At 40.1% G+C, this 19,918-nt stretch overlaps 1 protein-coding gene across 1 annotated transcript in view; it reads right to left on the bottom strand.

The window, feature by feature from the left end:
- The window catches only part of RIT2 (Ras like without CAAX 2), a 275,385-nt gene that overhangs the window by 147,468 nt on the left and 107,999 nt on the right, over positions 1 to 19,918 (bottom strand). Inside the window, exon 3 of the mRNA XM_006136787.5 lies at positions 13,317 to 13,390. Coding sequence (XP_006136849.3) covers positions 13,317 to 13,390 — 74 coding nt within the window. The remainder of the gene's footprint in view (positions 1 to 13,316; positions 13,391 to 19,918) is intronic.

Raw genomic sequence — 19,918 nt, 5'->3', positions numbered from 1 at the left:
TTGTGCTGTCAGAACAATTCAGGGGACATGCAATGTGAAGAATCTCAAGGACTTTTCCTTTTCTCCTCCCGCCTGAAAATAGAAGTCAGATGCCAATTTGCACCAAAAAGGCACAAAATATGGGTATGTCTAGCGGGGTAATGTAGGCATACCGCACTTGCAAATGAAGCCCGGGATTTGAATTTCCCGGGCTTCATTTGCATAAGCCGGCCGGCGCCATTTTTAAATGCCGACTTGTTCGAACCCCGTGCCACGCGTACAGATAGTTCGGAATGGCTTGCTAGTTCAAACTATCTAGCCCGTGCCGCATGTAGCCGCGCGGCACGGTGTTCGAACAAGCCGGCATTTAAAAATGGCGCCGGCCGGCTTATGCAAATGAAGCCCGGGAAATTCAAATCCCGGGCTTCATTTGCAAGTGCAGTATACCTACATTACCACCCTAGTTCGAACTAGGGTGGTAGTGTAGACATAAGAGATGTGCCTTCATATATATCTACAATTAATATGTCTGCAAATCAGCTTTTATTCCTTTTTTTTTAATAGATGCACCTTGCTGAGCAAAGTTTGTTTTGTAGCCTCCCACTGTTCTGGTAATTATATAGAACTGCAGTGAGATCAATTTATTTTCATTAGGTATCAGTCTCGAACAAAAGCAGGCAAGAACCTATCTGAGCTGAAGGAAGCAAGAGAAATAGAAATCTGAAATACATCCTATTTTGCATTAATCATTTTCTTGAAATAATTCCTCTTTTTCCCTTCCTTTCCCCTTTGGAATGTTTTCATACCCAACAGGGCTGTGTCTAGACTGGCAAGTTTTTCCGCAAAAGCAGATGTCTACACTGGCCGCTTGAATTTCCTCAAGAACACTAATGATCTCATGTAAGAAATCAGTGCTTCTTGCAGAAATACTATGCTGCTCCTGTTGGGGCAAAAGTCCTTTTGCGCAAAAGCTTTTGCGCAAAAGGGCCAGTGTAGACAGCTCAGATTTGTTTTGCGCAAAAAAGCCCCGATCACGAAAATGGCAATCAGGGCTTTTTTGTGCAAAAGTGCATCTAGATTGGCACAGATGCTTTTCCACAAAAAGTGCTTTTGCGGAAAAGCGTCCGTGCCAATCTAGATGCTCTTTTCCACAAATGCTTTTAACGGAAAACTTTTCCATTAAAAGCATTTGCAGAAAATCATGCCAGTCTAGACGTAGCCCAGAAGTATTGGCCAAGTCAGGATTCCCCAGAACTAGCAAAAAAATTTGAAACTGGTTGGATCAACTAAACTGCTCAACAGCATGAATATACAAAGAAAACTGAAGCTGAAACATTCAATGAGGTTTGCCTTTCTCTCTTTCTTTCTCTCTTTGAGACTGAAGTCCTGAAATACTGTATCCTGAAAGAGAGCTTTTGCTTTTAGTGTTTCTCATTATCATGGAATGGAACATACCATTTTAGAATACTTTAGAAAGACTTTTCCTCTCAGATTCCCAGTTCACTCTTCCAGATTCAAAAGGCTCGGGCAGTTCAGATAAGATGTGAATAGGTACCTCATCTCTAGCACCTCAACACCTGTTCACTCAAATGGCCCCCTTTTTACCTTGGAGACTACTTTGGAGCCTCCATCAGACAATGTGTTGATGGAACATCCACTGGGTACAGAGCAGCATGCCACACTGCTGGCTTTTTCTGAGCCACAGAATCCTTGAACCAAAACACTTTTGAACTCCCATGGATCCAAAACCTACAAGGTGCTCACAAGACCACTCTCCACCTGAGATCAAGAATTTCTTCTGGCATAGCAGGCACCACTAGGTAGCAGTATTAGTTGTGATCTTATTGTTGTGAAGTTCAGTCTTAAGATTATGTTTGGAGGATGCTGTTGCAAGTAGCAAGAAGATTTTCCCATGCCGGAATCAGTTGTCAGCGCAGAGTTGGTTCCTGAGCAGCAGATATTGGTGTCTGGAATGAGACTTCTGAAATATGGAACTGCCTATCTGCTGTTTGTGTCCATCTCTGGTATATATGTGTAAATAAAGCATGGTATATTTAGTACAGACCCAGATTCCATTACATTGATTTCTCCTCCTCTGAGAAGCAGCCTCCAAGGACACTCGCCTCTTAATCAGGGGATTAATGCTGGTAACAGAAATGGGATACATGCATGCCTTAAAGGGATAGGGCTACATAATGATGTGGTGCTCTGTGAGTTGGGGGAGGAGGATTTTGGATGGGGGTGGATATATTTATTAAGTTCCTTCACACTACACACTGTTACAGAACTATTTGGACAATGGAAAGTAATTTCCTCAAAAATCTGGAAACAAATAGAAACAATATTTGTCCCCCCGTTTTTTTTCTTTGAAATGTTAAGGGGGTGGGAGGTATTTCTGGTTACTTGTGGTTTGTGGCAGAAAGCCCAGACTGAGGCTTTGTTTTGGATATTTTGTTGCATGTCTTTTCCATGAAAAAAGAATAGAAAAAAGTTATTTTAAGAAAAAAAATTAACAGAAAACTTTCTCTTGGCCTTAATATGGTACCCTAATCATGAATAGTATCTTCCATGTCCAGTAGGAATCCCTGGGGAAGGATAGTAGTGAAAATACTAGCTGTTATTACACATGGTTCAGGACACAATGATGTTCTGATCCCACACTGAAGTAGTGATAAGGTTCTAAGTCCATTTTTGGGGGGAAATAAGGGCATGAGCACCTCTTGCATTAATAAACTCTGCTGTTCATCATAAGTTGCTATTTAGTTGCTATAGCCATATATTACCTGTCTGGCAGAGGAGTAAGCAGGTGTAGAAAGGAAAAATGACTTGCCCTTGGTTACACTTTGATTCTTTCAAACACAGAGACAGAAAATATACTCAGGAATCTTAGCTTTCAATCAGCCATTCTAGTTAAATTGTCTTTATGCAACATGGTCCCATCGTGAATGCTTTCCCATAGATTACAAAACAAGATCTGTTCTTATCACTGAGGGTATGTCTACACTACCCCCATAGTTCGAACTAGGGGGGTAATGTATGCATACCGAACTTGCTAATGAAGCCCAGGATTTGAATTTCCCGGGCTTCATTAGCATAAAGCTGGCTCCGCCATTTTTAAAAGCCGGCTTGTTCAAACCCCATGCCGCGCGGCTACACGCGGCACGGGCTAGATAGTTCGAACTATGTAGCCATTCCGATCTATCTGTACGCCTCGTGGAACTACACGCGGCACGGGGTTCGGACAAGCCGGCTTTTAAAAATGGCGGAGCCGGCTTTATGCTAATGAAGCCTGGGAAATTCAAATCCCGGGCTTCATTAGCAAGTTCGGTATGCATACATTACCCCCCTAGTTCGAACTAGGGGGGTAGTGTAGACATATCCTGAATCTACAATTTACCAGCATATTTTTGTTGAATACCTTTCCCAAACCTCAAAAGCATCTCCCATATTTGCAGCTTCCGAAACAAAGTGATTTAGTGATGAGATGGATTTTGTTTCTCTCTGCAAGACTGAGTGTCAAAATATAGTTTGCTAAGATAGAGAATTCAAAAAAGCATTCAGGAGCATGGCCTGATATTTTTCTGAATGCCAGCATCAGCCTGCCTCACAAATAAATATAAAAAAGAAAATTAAATTGACGCTGTTCACCTAGTGCATTGAGTGAATAATGTTCACTGCTTAGCTCGCTAATAGTGCCTTAAAAATAAGATGTGAATATTTCATTTACACATTACAGTATATAAGAGAATGTGCATTAAAATTATTTTCTCCATAAAAGAATAAGCTCTAAAGACCCATTAAAATGTAATTACTGCCAAAACTGCCTTTTACATTTTCTTGAGATAAGCTTCAATAGCTTAGTTTGAAACTCAGCTCATACTGATTCAGGATTATGGAGCAGCATGTTTTCATAACAACTAGAAGGCTCACCGATAACAATCAGAATGAGTCATCAGACTATGATGTTTAGTCTGGAAGAGTGTGTTTAGCTGAAGAGCTCTGGGTTAATATACGACCCTCTTCAAAGCTTGAAGCATGGGGTAAAAATCCCAGTCTCGGAGGGTGGCAGGATAAACATATCTTGTGATTTGCTGGTAATTGAAAGACAGATTTCAGTAGAGAGCATGCTGTCATTGTGAGTTGGGAAGTGCCTGTCTGAAAATGACTTCATACACAAACATCTCCAAACAAAAGAGATTCTTCCTTAAATAATATGCCATAGCACTTTGAGGTTGGTCTTTCAATCTGAAGAATATAGTTCTGCACCAAGTGCATTTAAAAAAGTCTCATATTTGGATATGGAAAATGTGTACAATAATTATGACTACAGGTCCATTTACCTGTTTTTCTATGTTTGCTCTGTTTGCAAATGAGTTTACCTGCCTTTCTAGGGCCTTCTAGGGGTTCTCTTTCTGACAGTGGTGGTTTTTTGGTTTTTTTTACGCCCTTTATGGAGACTCAGTAAGGAGCTTTGGATCATGAGCCATAAGGGTCAGGAATAAGAGCTTTGTCTCAGCAAATGGTGGGAGAACATAACAAAAGGGATAACTACTGCGTGTGGTCATGAGAGGGGGATTTCAACAGGGCTGTGGAAGCAGCAACACATTTTGAACTTAAAATGAGAAGCTGCTGAAAGTGAGAAATGTTTCCAACATGTGTGAAAGCTCTTTGTAAAGCACAGGGGGCTGCCCGTCACTGGTAATCCGTAGGTAGATCTAAGGGCAGAAATAAAAGACTAGAAGCCTGAGTCTCTTGCCCTTCTACCAGTAAAATCTCACAATCATTCTTTGGAAGTCAATGGAGTTACACTAGGACTAGGGGGCTGCTCCCAATTGCCACCCCCCTCTCTCGGGCTGTTTTTGCTTTTGCAGCCAGAGAACATGGGGACACTGATGACATGATGAGGTCAGTACCTGTTGCCTGGCTGGAATATTCTGTTGTCCGGCAGCAAAATATTTTTTATATGTAGAGAGAGAAAAAGACAAATTCATTTGAAAAAAGGCTCTGGCCTGGTGAGCCAGGGAACCCTGTGAGATCAACAGACAGATAGTACCACAGGGGTAATTTTCAAGGGAGATAATTCGTAATGGTACATCTAAGAGAAAAAGGCTGAAAATTGAGCTCAAGCCCTTCTAAGGGTTCCTCCATCCTGCTCCCCCCTCTCATCAACTGTAATTTTGCCATTTACTCCAAAGACATCAGAATCAAGTACTGAGGCAACTACAGCATGTAAACTAGTGTTTCTCAACCTTTTTTTTTATAAAGTACCCCTTAAAAAAATTATAAGTACTCCCAGTACTTACATTTTTCAGACACACAATTTTTTTCTACCGTTGCAACACATTTGTTTAAATACCTTAATCGTAGCCGGCCAGGCGATGAAATTTTTGGATGTAAAAAGTCCAAAAATAATAAAACACTGTAAAACTTAAAACAAAAATTCAGTTTTCTCCAAATTTTAGTTGTGTTGGCCTACTTCCCAGAATTCTCTCGAGTACCCTTAAGGATATTCGTACCACTGGTTGAGAAACACTGATGAAAACTACAGATGTTAGGAAAGCATCCAACAAAAAGTTTTTCTCCTGAAAACATGGTTCCATCAAAATCAAAGTTTCCAACAGGAAAATGAGGATTTCGACACAATGTTTGATTTTCAAAATTTTGAAAAGATTTGTAAAATACTGATATTCAACATTTTAGTTTAAACTGACATTTTGATTTCCAATGCCATTCTTATATCATGTTAAGCTGAAATGTCAACTCATTAGGAAAACCTTTAAGGTTGACTAGACGTTTCAATTCAATCAAAAAAAGGAGCCATTTTTTTGTTCTCATTTCAAAACTAAAACATTTCTGAATTTCGGGGAAAAATTTTCCATAGTTCGACATTTTGTCCCAATGTGAGATGAAAACAAAGGTAAAACTAGCATAGTTTCTCCTGGGATGGATATTTTGCTTCTCAACCAACTCGAATTCAAATAAACTAGGAATTGATTAGCACAGTGATTAGCAGAAAAGGGAGGTATTCACACACCATAGCACAATACAACATTCAATGTGTCACACCAAGTACGTTAAAGAAGAAGGCATGGACATACCAGTGGTAGGAGATGACAAAAGAAGCATTGATCCAGTATAACTCCTGCCAGTAGCAGAGGAGCATGACAGCAGGGAATGACCAGTGGTGTACAGAGGACGGAATTTGTCATTCGCAGAACATTTGGACTCTTTTTTGGAATGAGAGTTTGCTCAGGGTTGGTGGTCTCCGTGTAAGAAGAAGAAAACAACTGAGTGGATTCAAAACCTCCATAGTTTGATGGCTTGGTCACCTGTTTCCTTTTAAACTAGCTGTAGTAGTTTAGAGCCGAGAGACGACCCAAGCTACGGGCTGACAGGGCTATCGCCCGGGGTACCCTATTGTAGGGGATGCCATGCGGGGCTGCCAGACCGGGCGGGGTGGGGCCGCACATGTGCCGGTGCTCTGGGGGCGGGACCACGCATGTACTGCAGTCCTGTGGGTGGCACCATGATCCCGGGGCCTGGGGTGCACAAATGGATCAGGCTGGCCCTGTTAGAGCCAGAAATATATTTCTGATATGGCATCTATATTTCTAAGGATTCCAACCAACAACTTTGCCTGCCTACTGCCCCCTAATTTGAACACGCCAGACTTTGATATAAATTCAGATGTAAGCAGATATAAACTTTGCCATATGGGCCCAACTCTAGCATAAAGATATTAAATGGATATAAAGCATGACAGAGGTACAAAGTTACAAAATGCAAAGGAGTAAATTTATTTTAGATGGGACATAGGAACATCACATTTGCTATTTCTATAAAAATAATTACCTATATTTTAATGGGACAAATTCTGCTCTCTTTTACACTTATGTCTAGCTGAAATCAACTCTTCACTAAAGTTACTCCAAATTTATACCAGTGTAAGCAAACTAGCTTTTGTATCAAGTATGTTCTAACAAAGCAGCAGATTTAATGGAGGTATTTCTCTATGAATCTGATTTTATTCTACATAACATTTGGAATTGCTTGCCCCTTTGTCGTGGCAGGCATTTTATATAACTCCAAAAATCATATTGAGTTCAAAGTTTAAATTAAAAAAAATCAGCTGGCACAAGGAAAAAGGAGTGAAGCCTGTTGATCACCCATCTCTTATTTTAAGATTATTGAAATGTATTTATATTGATCACTACCATTGTAAACATAAGGTAGACACTTATAACAATTCTATTTTATATCTGAGGACAGTAGAAATGTACATTTGAGAGAAGCCGAAGAAAATATTTTTTTCATAAATAGTCCCATAAAATAAAGAGTTCCTTTTTTTATATATCATTTCTCCTTCCTTCCATCCAGTCAAAGTGGTCACCTTGAACTAAGCTGTAAGTGATCTAATCATACCGGGATATAAATATATATCGAAAGGATAGAGCAGGCTGGGTGGGTGGCGGAGTGGCACTGTATGTGAAAGATAATGTAAAATCAAATGAAATAAAAATATTAAATGAATCAACATGTTCCATAGAATTGCTATGGATAGAAATTCCATGCTCCAATAATAAGAAATTAGCAGTAGGGATATATTACCGACCACCTGACCAGGACAGCGATACTGACATTGAAATGCTGAGGGAGATTAGAGAGGCTACCAAAATAGAGAACTCTATAATAATGGGGGATTTTAATTACCCCCATATTGACTGGATACATGTCACCTCAAGAAGAGAAGCGGAGATAAAATTTCTCAATGTCTTAAATGACTGCTTCTTGGAGCAGCTGGTGCAGGAACCCACAAGGGGAGAGGCAATTCTCGATTTAGTCCTGAGTGGAGTGCAGGATCAGGTCCAGGAAATAACCGTTACAGGACCGCTTGGGAATAGTGACCATAATATAATAACATTCAACATTCCTGTGGTGGGAAGAACATCTCAGCAGTCCAGCACCCTAACATTTAATTTCAAAAAGGGGAATTACACAAAAATGAGGAGGTTAGTTAAACAGAAATGAAAAGGCACAGTGACTAGAGACAAATCCCTGAAAGCTGCATGGAAACTTTTTAAAGACACCATAATAGAGGCCCAACTTAAATGTATACCCCAAATTAAAAAACATAGCAAGAGACCTAAAACAGTGTCACCGTGGCTTAACCACCATGTAAAAGAAGCAGTGAGGGACAAAAAGGTATCTTTTAAGAAGTGGAAGTCCAATCCTAGTGAGATAAATAGAAAGGAACATAAACACTGTCAAATCAAGTGTAAAAATGTAATAAGAAAAGAAAAAAAAGATTTTGAGGAATAGCTAGCCAAAAACTCAAAAAGAAATAACAAAATGTTTTTTAAGTACATTAGAAGCAGGATGCCTGCTAAAAAACCTGGGGTCCCCCAGATGATCAAGCTATAAAAGGAGCAATCAAGGACGATAAAGCCATTGCAGAGGAACTAAATGATTTCTTTGCTTCAGTCTTCACGGCTGAGGACGTTGGGGAGATTCCTGAATCTGCACCGTCCTTTGTGGGTGGTGAATCTGAGGAACTGTCCCGGATTGAAGTGTCATTAGAGGAGGTTTTGGAACAAATAGAAAAACTTAATGTTAACAAATCTCCGGGACCGGATGGCATTCATCCAAGGGTTCTAAAAGAACTCAAATGGGAAACTGCTGAGCTATTATCTGTGGTTTGTAACCTATCCTTTAAATCGGCTTCCGTACCTAATGACTGGAAGGTAACCAACGTGACACCAATATTTAAAAAGGGCTCTAGGGGCGATCCTGGCAATTACAGACTGGTAAGTCTAACTTCGGTACTGGGCAAATTAGTCAAAACAATAGTAAAGAATAAAATTGTGAAGCATGTAGAAGAACATAATTTGTTGGACAAAAGTCAACATGGTTTCTGTAAAGGGAAATCCTGTCTTACTAATCTATTAGAGTTCTTTGAAGGGGTTAACAAGCATGCAGATAAGGGGGATCCAGTAGATATAGTATACTTGGATTTTCAGAAAGCCTTTGACAAGGTCCCTCACCAAAGGCTCTTGTGTAAATTACATGGCCATGAGATAAGAGGAAAGGTCCTTTCTTGCATTGAGAACTGGTTAAAAGACAGGAAACAAAGGGTAGGAATAAATGGTAAATTTTCAGATTGGAGAGGGGTAACTAGTGGTGTCCCCCAAGGGTCAGTCCTGGGACCAATCCTTTTCAACTTATTCATAAATGATCTGGAGAAAGGGATAAGCAGTGAGGTAGTAAAGTTTGCAGATGATACCAAACTGTTTAGGATAGTCAAGACAGAAGCAGACTGTGAGGGACTCCAAGATGATCTCACCAAACTCAGTGATTGGGCAACAAAATGGCAAATGAAATTTAATGTGGATAAGTGTAAAGTAATGCACATCGGGAAAAATAACCCCAACTATGCGTACAGTATGATGGGGGCTAATTTGGCTACGACAAATCAGGAAAGGGATCTTGGAGTTATCGTGGACAGTTCTCTGAAAACTTCCACGCAGTGTGCAGCGGCGGTCAAAAAGGCAAATAGGATGCTAGGAATTATTAGGAAAGGGATAGAAAATAAGACACAGAATATCTTACTGCCCCTGTATAAAACTATGGTACGCCCACATCTGGAATACTGTGTACAGATGTGGTCTCCTCACCTCAAAAAAGATATTTTGGCCTTGGAAAGGGTTCAGAAAAGAGCAACTAAAATGATTAGGGGTTTGGAACGGGTCCCACATGAGGAGAGGTTAAAGTGACTGGGACTTTTCAGTTTAGAAAAAAGGAGACTGAGGAGGGATATGATAGAGGTATATAAAATCATGAGTGGTGTGGAGAGGGCCGATAAAGAAAAGTTATTAATTAGTTCCCTAAATAGAATAACTAGAGGTCACCAAATAAAATTAATGGGGAGCAGGTTTAAAACAAATAAAAGAAAGTTCTTCTTCACACAGCGTGAAGTCAACCTGTGGAACACCTTGCCAGAGGAGGCTGTGAAGGCTAGGACTATAATAGAGTTTAAAGAGAAGCTAGATAATTTCATGGAGGTTAGGTCCATAAAAGGCTATTAGCCAGGGGATAAAATGGTGTCCTTGGCCTCTGTTTGTCAGAGGCTGGAGAGAGATGGCAGGAGACAAATCGCTTGATCATTGTCTTCGGTCCACCCTCTCTGGGGCACCTGGTGCTGGCCACTGTCAGTAGACAGGATACTGGGCTAGAAGGACCTTTGGTCTGACCCAGTACGGCCGTTCTTATGTTCTTATGTTCTTAAAGTGACTTTCTTTAATGGCGGAAATTTTCTTTTAGCTCTCAGATGAAAAAGTTGTGAGATGCTTATTATATTATTTTGATGGGGGTGTGCAGACCCTCTGAAAGGGGCTTGTCTACACATATAACACACAACAATGTCTCAGTTGTGTTACTGTAGCACTTCAGATTAGACATTCCATATGCTAATAGGAGGGGTTCACCCATTGCCATAGGTAAACCACCTGCCCAGAGGTGATAGCCTGGTCAATGGAATAATTCTTTCATTGACCTAGTGTTACCTATACAAGTACTTAACCTAGATTAACAACCCTTAGGGGAGTGGATTTTTCATACCCCTGACCCATATAATTTAACCAACCTAATTTTGTAGTGTAGACCAGACGTAAGGAATTATGGAGCATTATTTGAATCGGCAGCTACAGAGCATGCTCCAAAAGGAGGACCTGTTTAAAAAGGGAGTCCAAGGCTACGTGTACACTTCATCCCTCTTGCGCAAAAGCCTATGCAAATGAAGCACGGATTAGCATATTACTGTGCTTTATTTGCATAATTAATTAGGGGCCGTTTTTGCGCAAGAGGCTTTCACACAAAAAGGAGCTGTCTACACAGCTTCTTTTTGTGCAAAAACAACCTCTTGCACAAGAGCCGTTCTTCCTCATTTTTTCAGGAAGAACGGCTCTTGCACAAGAAGGGGTTTTTGCGCAAAAAGGAGCTGCGTAGATGGCTCCTTTTTGTGCAAAAGCCCCTTGTACAAAAACAGCCCCTAATTAAGTATGCAAATGAAGCCCAGCAATATGCTAATCCACACTTCATTTTCATAGGCTTTTGCACAAGAGGGATACAGTGCAGACAATCTCAGAGTCAAGCAGGAAGGAGTCTATTTGCAGCAAAGTTTGCAGCTTCTGCACCAAGCAGACTTCAGGGGAAGCATACAGACTGTGAATAAAGACTGGACTAGGAGACCAAAGTCTGGCCCCCCTACATTCTCCTGTTTCTCAGTGACAAGGGAGAGCACTTGGGTATTGAAAAGTGAGCAAGGAAACCCTGACTGATGTGTGAATGATTGAGACTGTGAGAGCAACCCTTTGAGAGGGAAGCTAAGTGCTGGGAACACACTCCAAACTGAAGTAAGAGAAAGTGAGGTAGGAAGTGCCCTGGGGAGGCTAGTCTGTTAAGACTCTCCACCTTTTCCCCCTTGGGCCTTGGTTGGGACCTGGTGAAAAGGAAGGGCCTGAGACCCTGTACCCTTCCCTCCTACCTTGCCCAGTTGAGGGAACACAGGGAACACTGTACCTCAGCCACTAGGTCTTCAGAGAGCCTAGCAAGGCATTCCAAGACTGAGATCGCGAACCCATAGCCTGCCCTCAAGGCCTGCCAACCCCAGGTGAAGCCTTTAACATAAGAAATTATTATAGAGACTATAAGAATAAAAATATTTCCTCTCGCTAGACAATTTTAAAATAATTCTGATGCCCACCTCAAGTCACTGTAGCTGAGAAGTCATGGTGGATGTTGAGCTGTAGTCTCTTAAAATACGTACTAACTGTACCACATATAATGCATTAAAACAAGCAAAGCGAAAATTCTGGGTCAGATCTGCAGATGGGATAAGTCAGGGCAGGCAATGAAGTCAATGGAGCTGTGTTGATTCACAGTAGCTGAGAATCTGTCCTTCTGACTCAGTAAGAGCTCTAAATACTTTTATTCTGTTCCACAATCATGTGTGGTTTTTTGCACTCCTTTTCCCCCTAATGGACAGGGAAATAGCTTTGGCTTGTTCATATACCACAGTAAGTCAATGGCAGTGATGACAGAAAAACATTTGTGTCTTGATTTCCAGTATGGTGCTTCAACTACAGGCTCACATTCCCTGAATCTGAACTAGCAGACCAGCAAGTTGAGAAATAAGGGCAGGAATGTGGGCTGCTGGGCTATCTTTTGATAATTTTGTACTTTGTGTTTTGGAAATCACAGTGGCTGGTGAAAGCAAGTGGTCTAACGCCTAGTGCAAGTTTTCCAGCAATTTCCTGGGACTAGTGTTCTGCAGATCCTGAGTAATTAAGAAAAATCCCACATTTAATTGTTATGTTTGCCTTATATCTTTGCAGTAGGTATACCAAAATCCATACTTTTTATATATAGGAAATCACAAAAAAATGGGCACTTTCAGATTTTCCTACTGCCCTGTCCTAGCTAACTATATGCAAGAGTTTTGCTTAATAAGAACATGAGATTTTGGGATTAGAAAACCACAAAAATCAAGTGGCTGAGGGGACCTCTGGGAATCTGGAGTTGCTTGAAAAAGTCAATAAACTTTCTCTAGAATGCCCTTGTGCTTTCCAGTGTGATATATAATATGGTCCTCATAGTTTTTCCTGAACTACTGGTGGACTAGTAGAGCAAGACTTACAACATCCATCTAACTAGGCACTCCTTGCAGACAGACAGAGGTGAATACTCTATATAACTGTTTCAAATAGTGCTGTTTGCTTTTATTCTTTCTTTTTTTATCTTATATACATATAAGGTCTTCTTTGATTGATATCCATAGATACTTATTAGCAAATCTTTTACAGAAGATTCATATATGTATATATTTAGATTTAGATTTGCATAATGATATAAAGATCTGCTTAACTAATAAGGAAATTCTTTGCAATGGAATTTAAGATAGAAGTGGTAAACAAATACATTTAATGATATAAGTAAACTATATAATATTGTTATTATTGACTAGAGACAACAGAAACAGTCAAATGTGTAACATTTATGTGTCTTTATTACAATACCCTCGCCATTTGTATATGTGAAAAAAACCTTTTATTGTACTAATAATTTTCCCTAATGTTGCCTATCTCTACTGATCAGGAAATTGAGTCAAATTTTATTTCTGATGCACCCCTTGATCTTTTTTGTACTAATTCCCATATGTCGTGCTGCTATTGCTCTACTCATGCCTGAATAATGCAGCTTGTCTTCATGTTTGTGACTCATATATAGGCATATATATTTGCTTTTACTGTTGTTACAGAAGTTTACCTTAGGATACTACTCACCTGTCCAGCAGTGTCTAGAATGTCCAAGTAAGCCGGTTCATCATCAATTCGTACTTGAGTTTTATAAGCATCCTCTGAAAAACACAAGGCAGTAAGGGCAGCTAAGTAAATAGAAAAGGAAAAAAATTTGCGGGTGTAGAGTGGGATTTTCAAAAGTCTTCAGTACAGGGTTCAGTTGGACCTGGTTTACACTACCGCAGACGGTTAAATTAAGATACACAACTCCAGTTACATTATTTACATAGCTGGAGTCAATATACCTTAAACTGAGTTTCTACACCATCCACACAGTAAGAGGCCAATAGGAGCAAATGCTCCCATCGGCTTCCTTTACTCCTCGTGAAGAGCAGGAGTACCGGCACCAAGGGGGGGGTGCCCTCTGAGTTCAATTTAGCTGGTCTTCACTAGATCAAAACCCGGAAGATCAGCCGTGACAGTGTCAATCTTCCACATAATGTAGACACAGCCTTGCTGCCCACTGAAGTCCACAAATGTTTTACCATGGATTTCAGTGGTGGGTGAGCTAAACCAACTCTGACAGCTTTTGGAAATCCCAGCATAAATGCAAATTTAAAGCTAATAAGGAATTTAGGAAAGGAGAAGGGATCCATCCATTTGCAATACTCCAATTTACTAAAGGAGTGAAATTCACTCCATGCAGAAGGCATGCACAAAGCCAATGCACCAAATAATCCCCATGGATGCCTAAGTCTTCTTCTGGCTCTCTGCCCAAGCATGAATTTCACTTAATAGAAATAATACCATGAACTTTTACAGTGCCTTTCCTCGAGATTCCTCAAAGTACAGAACAAAAGACCATTGGAATTACTGGGAAAGACATCAATTCGCTTCCCTGAGCTTTAGATAAGCCCCTAGGTGGACACTAATTAATTAAGCCTCACAACATTCCTATGAGGGAGGTAAGATGATGTATTAAAAATAAATAACTGCATATTCTCACCTTGAACCACTGTGTTTGCTGGACTATTCTTTTCACTCTTAGTTTGTCAAGCTATATTATATTTATTTATTTAATTTATTTAGGGTATGTCTACACTACCCCGCTAGTTTGAACTAGCGGGGTAATGTAGGCATACCGCACTTGCAAATGAAGCCCGGGATTTGAATTTCCCGGGCTTCATTTGCATAAGCGGGGAGCCGCCATTTTTAAAACCCCGCTGGTTCGAACCCCGTGCAGCGCGGCTACACGGGGCACGAACTAGGTAGTTCGAACTAGGCTTCCTAGTTCGAACTACCTAGTTCATGCCCCGTGTAGCCGCGCTGCACGGGGTTCGAACCAGCGGGGTTTTAAAAATGGCGGCTCCCCGCTTATGCAAATGAAGCCCGGGAAATTCAAATCCCGGGCTTCATTTGCAAGTGCGGTATGCCTACATTACCCTCTTAGTTCGAACTAGGAGGGTAGTGTAGACATACCCTTAGAGAGAGAGAGAATATAGATATAGATATCTATTTAAAGGACTAACATATTTGTGTATGTTGTATAACTCAAATGTATAATTCATTCCTCTCTCATTATTATACTCCCCTGTCAAGGCTAAATGGCACTGAGGCATCAGACAATATTTATACTGAAAATAGTTGTAGAAATTATATGTGTTGTTTAATTAAATAATAATGAATGGCAGACTGTGATGTTATGCTGATTGATGATGTACCCTGCTTGTGCAGTGAGGCATGAGGTAAAGACACGTGCTTCCAATGTACCTGTCATTAATCATCATGAGCATATGGTCAACAGTGTCCGATGACTTGAGCATGTAAGCCCTCTACATTCAAAACTCCTATTGAAATCAATGAGAGTTTCAGGGTCAGAGAACTTTTAGGACTGGGTCCTCAATGTCATTACACTGTGGGTAGCAGGACATTTAATTAGTACATTGAAATATAATTTTTAGAAATGTTGAACTCCTCAGTTGCACACAAAACTATAGTATCTTATACCAAATTATTAAAAGAATATTCCAGCTGTATAAGAAATCACTCTCATATGAAGAATGACCAATGTTAATGTTGTTTGCACCATAACTCTTCCCCTTTCTGTGCATGCAATTCTATTTAGGATATGCCGATGCAGCTATGCTCTCGTTAGCCTACTTGAGCTGTCTTGAATACGAGGGTGGTTAATGAATTCCAGAGATTCCAGAGTTGGCTAGTTAATCCAATGTGCACATAGGGTCTATTCCAGACATATGTAAAGCACCTGATGCACTGTCTTCTCTGTTATTTTAATCTGTGCTAGCTGGCTTCAAACTGACTCAGGTGGGCTAGCTCTTTCAGGCCCCAATCAGCAAAATATTGACACAGATGTCTGACTTTAAGCCAATGAGAATTCCCATTGGCAATAGAATGCTCACGTTCTCCAAGTTGGGTATGTGAGTTAGAATCATAGAAACATAGAACCCTAGGGCTGAAAGACACCTCAGGAGGTCATTGAATCCAACCCTCTGCCCAAAGCAGCACCAATCACAACTAAATCCTCCCAGCCAGGACTTTGTCAAGCCAAGACTTAAAAACCTCTAGGGATGGAGATTCTACCACCTCCCTAGGGAACCCGTTCCAGTGCTCCACAATCCTCCTAGGGAAATAGTTTTTTCCTAATATTCAACCTAGACCTCCCCCACTGAAACTTAAGGCCATTGGTCTTTGTTCTGCCATCTGTCACTACTGAGAACAGTCTCTCTCCATCCTCCTTGGAACCTCCCTTCAGGAAGTTGAAGGCTGCTATCAAATCCCCCCTCATTCTTCTTGTTTGCAGACTGAATAAGCCCAAATCCCTCAGCCTCTTCTCAGAGTTGAGCACCATGCCTTAGCAGGACCTTATTTCAATCCTATGTACGGTAACATCAGTGGGTATCCTTCCTTAACTATTGAGGGGGTTCTTTCAATGAATAGGCTGGACAGTACACAGTGCATGAAACAGTCCAAGATTTTAACTACCCTATTTACATGAGAAGAGGAAGGTTGCCACTGCTATCTGTCAAGCAAAAAATTAATACAAAATAATTTATTCTCTCAATGTCAGTTTAATTGTTAATATATTAAAATAATTATTTAAAATCCATTATACCTATAGAGATGTAATATGGGACATTGTCCCAAGTCTATTCCTTGCTCTGTTGTGGTACCCTCTCCAGCCTACGTGTTGTGGTCCAATTTCTGCCTTCACTTGGACCAGTGTAAATTCAAAGTCTCCTGAGTTCAGATCAGTTACTTCAGATGGGCACTGCTGTAATAAAACCAAAACCCATGCACAAATGAACCAAGGGCCCAAAACACTCACGCGAAGAGATGAGCTGATAAGAATCTCTTGCTAACTAAGTCACCCATCAGATTCCATGAAGGAGAATCTCAAGTTTCTAATATTTTTGAAAGAAAGAGAGAAAGAAAGGAGAAAATTCTGATACTTCACAGTGTTACTTTAGTTGGATTTCAGTGTAATTCCACTGGAATCAATAGGATTCCTCCTGTGTAAATATGGAGCAATACAGCTCTTTCCCTTGTGAAGGTCACATGGAACATGAAAACAAATGCATTATTCACATTCATTCAATCCTTTACAAAGATGAGTGAGCATTCTGATCCCAGTCATCTGCTTGGAAAACTGAGGGCACAAGGAGTTCCTTTACTTACCTGAAATCACACAGTAAGACAATGGCATACCATAACTTCCTGTATTATTTCCTCATTCTTTATAAGCCCTAACATGTTAGTTGCTTTTTTGATTAAATTCCTTGTGCACTGAACAAAGGTTTGAGCTTCCCTGAACAGTATCCAAGTAGTTTACTTCTATGGATCTCTGTGCATGGAACTGATTTAGCTTAAGACGAAATGCAGTAAGACGAATGGCAAAACAAACACATGGCAGTGTGAACTGGGCCAGGATGGAAGTGGGGGGCTGGCTAAGAGTAATCTGAACATAGACCATATGTAGGTGTAATAAGCCAGTCAGTGGGTGCAATATCTAAACAATCAGAATCTAAAAAATAGTAGAAATATTGTTATGGCTTGTTGAAAAATTTGTCAATGCTTTTTGAACAAAACTCTGGGGTTTCAACTAAACAAATGTTGTTACAGAAAGTGTCCACTTTCCTTGGGAAAGGTGGGAGAAATGATTTTTTCCACTGGAAAACTGAAAGCCACAACATCAAAAAATTTAACATATTTTTGGGGGGTGGGAGGAAAGTTTTGGAAACTTCTGATGAACATTTCCAATCTTCCATGGGGGAAAACATGGAACTATACCCTGTATACCTCATTTTTTAAGGAAGAAGGGTTCTTTCGAAAAAGGGGGGTTCTTTTGAAAAAAAACCGTCTAAACTTTTCACTTTCAAAAAAAACGCTTTCGAAAAAGCCATCGGAAGAAGATATGCAAATTAGAGTCTAATTTGCATATCTCCTTTCAAAAAAAGAATGTATTCTAGATGTAATGTTTATGATTAACTTTTTTTTCCTTCCACTGATCTCTCATTTCAGGAGAGAGAAACACTTTTTGAAGTGAGTGTAACATACATTGCTGTTTTGACACCGTTGTCCTTTGCATTCGTCACAGATTCTGTATTTGTTAAGCAATATTTTATTATTCCTATTTTTGTACAAATATAATCTCTCATTATCTCTCCTCCCCCTTTTATAACCATTCAGATTATAGGGACATAATTCTGGAGCTAGGAGCACATTCATTATTCTAGATTGGACCTGCCATAAATTGTTATTTTAGCATCAGCTAAACTGGATTCATCAGCTCCTTCTGATGCAAACAGTCAATTTCTGATTTGGATGGGCTACAGACTAAAGGAAACTTGGAACAGACTTTTCATCTGCATCATAAATACAAGCTCCATTTCCTGAAATATAAGTGACCTGGCCTTGTTTCTGCAGTAGCGAATGCTGTTCACATCCTTGCCCTCAAATTTCCCCTTTTCCACTCTATATTCCACACTATCAATCACATGCACTTACAAACAATCAGTTACTCCCTTGTATACCTGAGCCAAAAATGTGTTTTATTTTGCTAGTTGGGTGCCAAATGCGCAGAAGGATGTTTAGGCTCAGTCATTCTCTGTTGATTTACATCTTTTTGCTCTCATTGTGTGCCAGCAGGACAACAGATACCCCTCTCTTGATATGCGTGATCTACCACACTCTGATCTCAGTTCTTGGATTCTTAGACACATCAGGCCTGATTCTAAAACCCATTCTGGCACGAGTAGCCACCTTGTCTCCAGTTACACCTCCAGGAAGAGTATGGACAATTCAAATAAGAAAGATGTCTGGCATCAGACCTCAATACTCCATAACAGTCAATGGATGGAAATCACCCAATGGCTATGTCTACACAGCAGCGTTATTTTGGAGTAACTGACATTATTATGAACTAACAAAGAGTGTGTCTACACTGCAAGCCATTATTTTGAAATAATGTACTTCTTACTCCAACTTCTGTAACCTTCATATCACAAGGAGTCTGGCTAGGTCTAGACTGCAGAGGTTTTCCGGGATACCAGAGGTATCCTGGAAAGCTATGCCATGTCCAAGGATTGTGTCCACTTTTTCGGAGCAATATCCAAAAAAGCGGACTGTTCTTTCACCATCCCTGTAATCCTCATTGTATGAAGAAGGGATGTGTCGAAAGAGGAGGTTTTTCTGAAATTTGGGGCAAATTTGGCCGTGTAGATGGGCCAAATTTCAGAAAAGCCTCTTCCGAAAGAAAAGCTGAAAAAGATTTGGGTATCTATTTCCAACTTTTCTTTGCCGTCTAGACATAGCTTAAGGGAATTCGAAGGAAGAGTGTTCTTGCTTTGACTTCCTGCAGTGGTGACAGCGCCAAAAGCCAAATTAAGGTATTCCGACTTGAGCTACATCAATTGCATAGCTTAAGTTGCATAGCTTAATGCAGATGTAGATGTACCCTATGATGACATAAAAGGTGTACAACCTTGGAAATCAGTCAGCAAATTCTGAAAGGCCTGTACAGTTCTACAGATACCTTGTTTATAATCATACTCACACAGATATAAGCACTTCACAAAGATTAGTAAGCATTACATTTGCCATTTTGCCAGTAGAGAAACTGAATCACAAATGTCACCTCTTTAGTTTTGTATGGGATGTGTTCTCATAGATGAGTTAACCTCGGATAGAGTAGAATTGCCTACTTTTATTGCCTTTGCCTTGTTTGTTTTTTTAATAAGAACTTGTAGACTCAGAAATATCCTTTATAATAAGTAGCAATACAGGAAAATAGGAATGACCGTGCTGATCCACTCGATTGTCCATCTATTCAAGTATCCAGTATCCAATACCGTCCCCAATGTATATGAGTTCAGATTATTCTCTCTGTTGTACATTATTTCTTTTTCAATTTTGAACTAACTCTGCCCTTTCACCTACTTTTGTTAGATTCCTCTAACTTCATTAATCTTTCCCCTTAATAATATTGTGCCACTGCAATTTTGCTAGTTCACTGTGGACTCCCTTCACAGATCATTAGAGACTATATTAAAGACCTGTCCCTAGCAGAAGAATCTAGCTGCTGCTTTCTTATGGGATATACAAAGATCATCACAAGCTTTTGGTACCCC

Source organism: Pelodiscus sinensis, chromosome 6 (genome assembly GCF_052426305.1).
Source record: "Pelodiscus sinensis isolate ZL-2025 chromosome 6, ASM5242630v1, whole genome shotgun sequence".
Lineage (NCBI taxonomy): Eukaryota > Metazoa > Chordata > Testudines > Trionychidae > Pelodiscus > Pelodiscus sinensis.
This window is presented reverse-complemented; position numbering and strand designations above follow the sequence as displayed.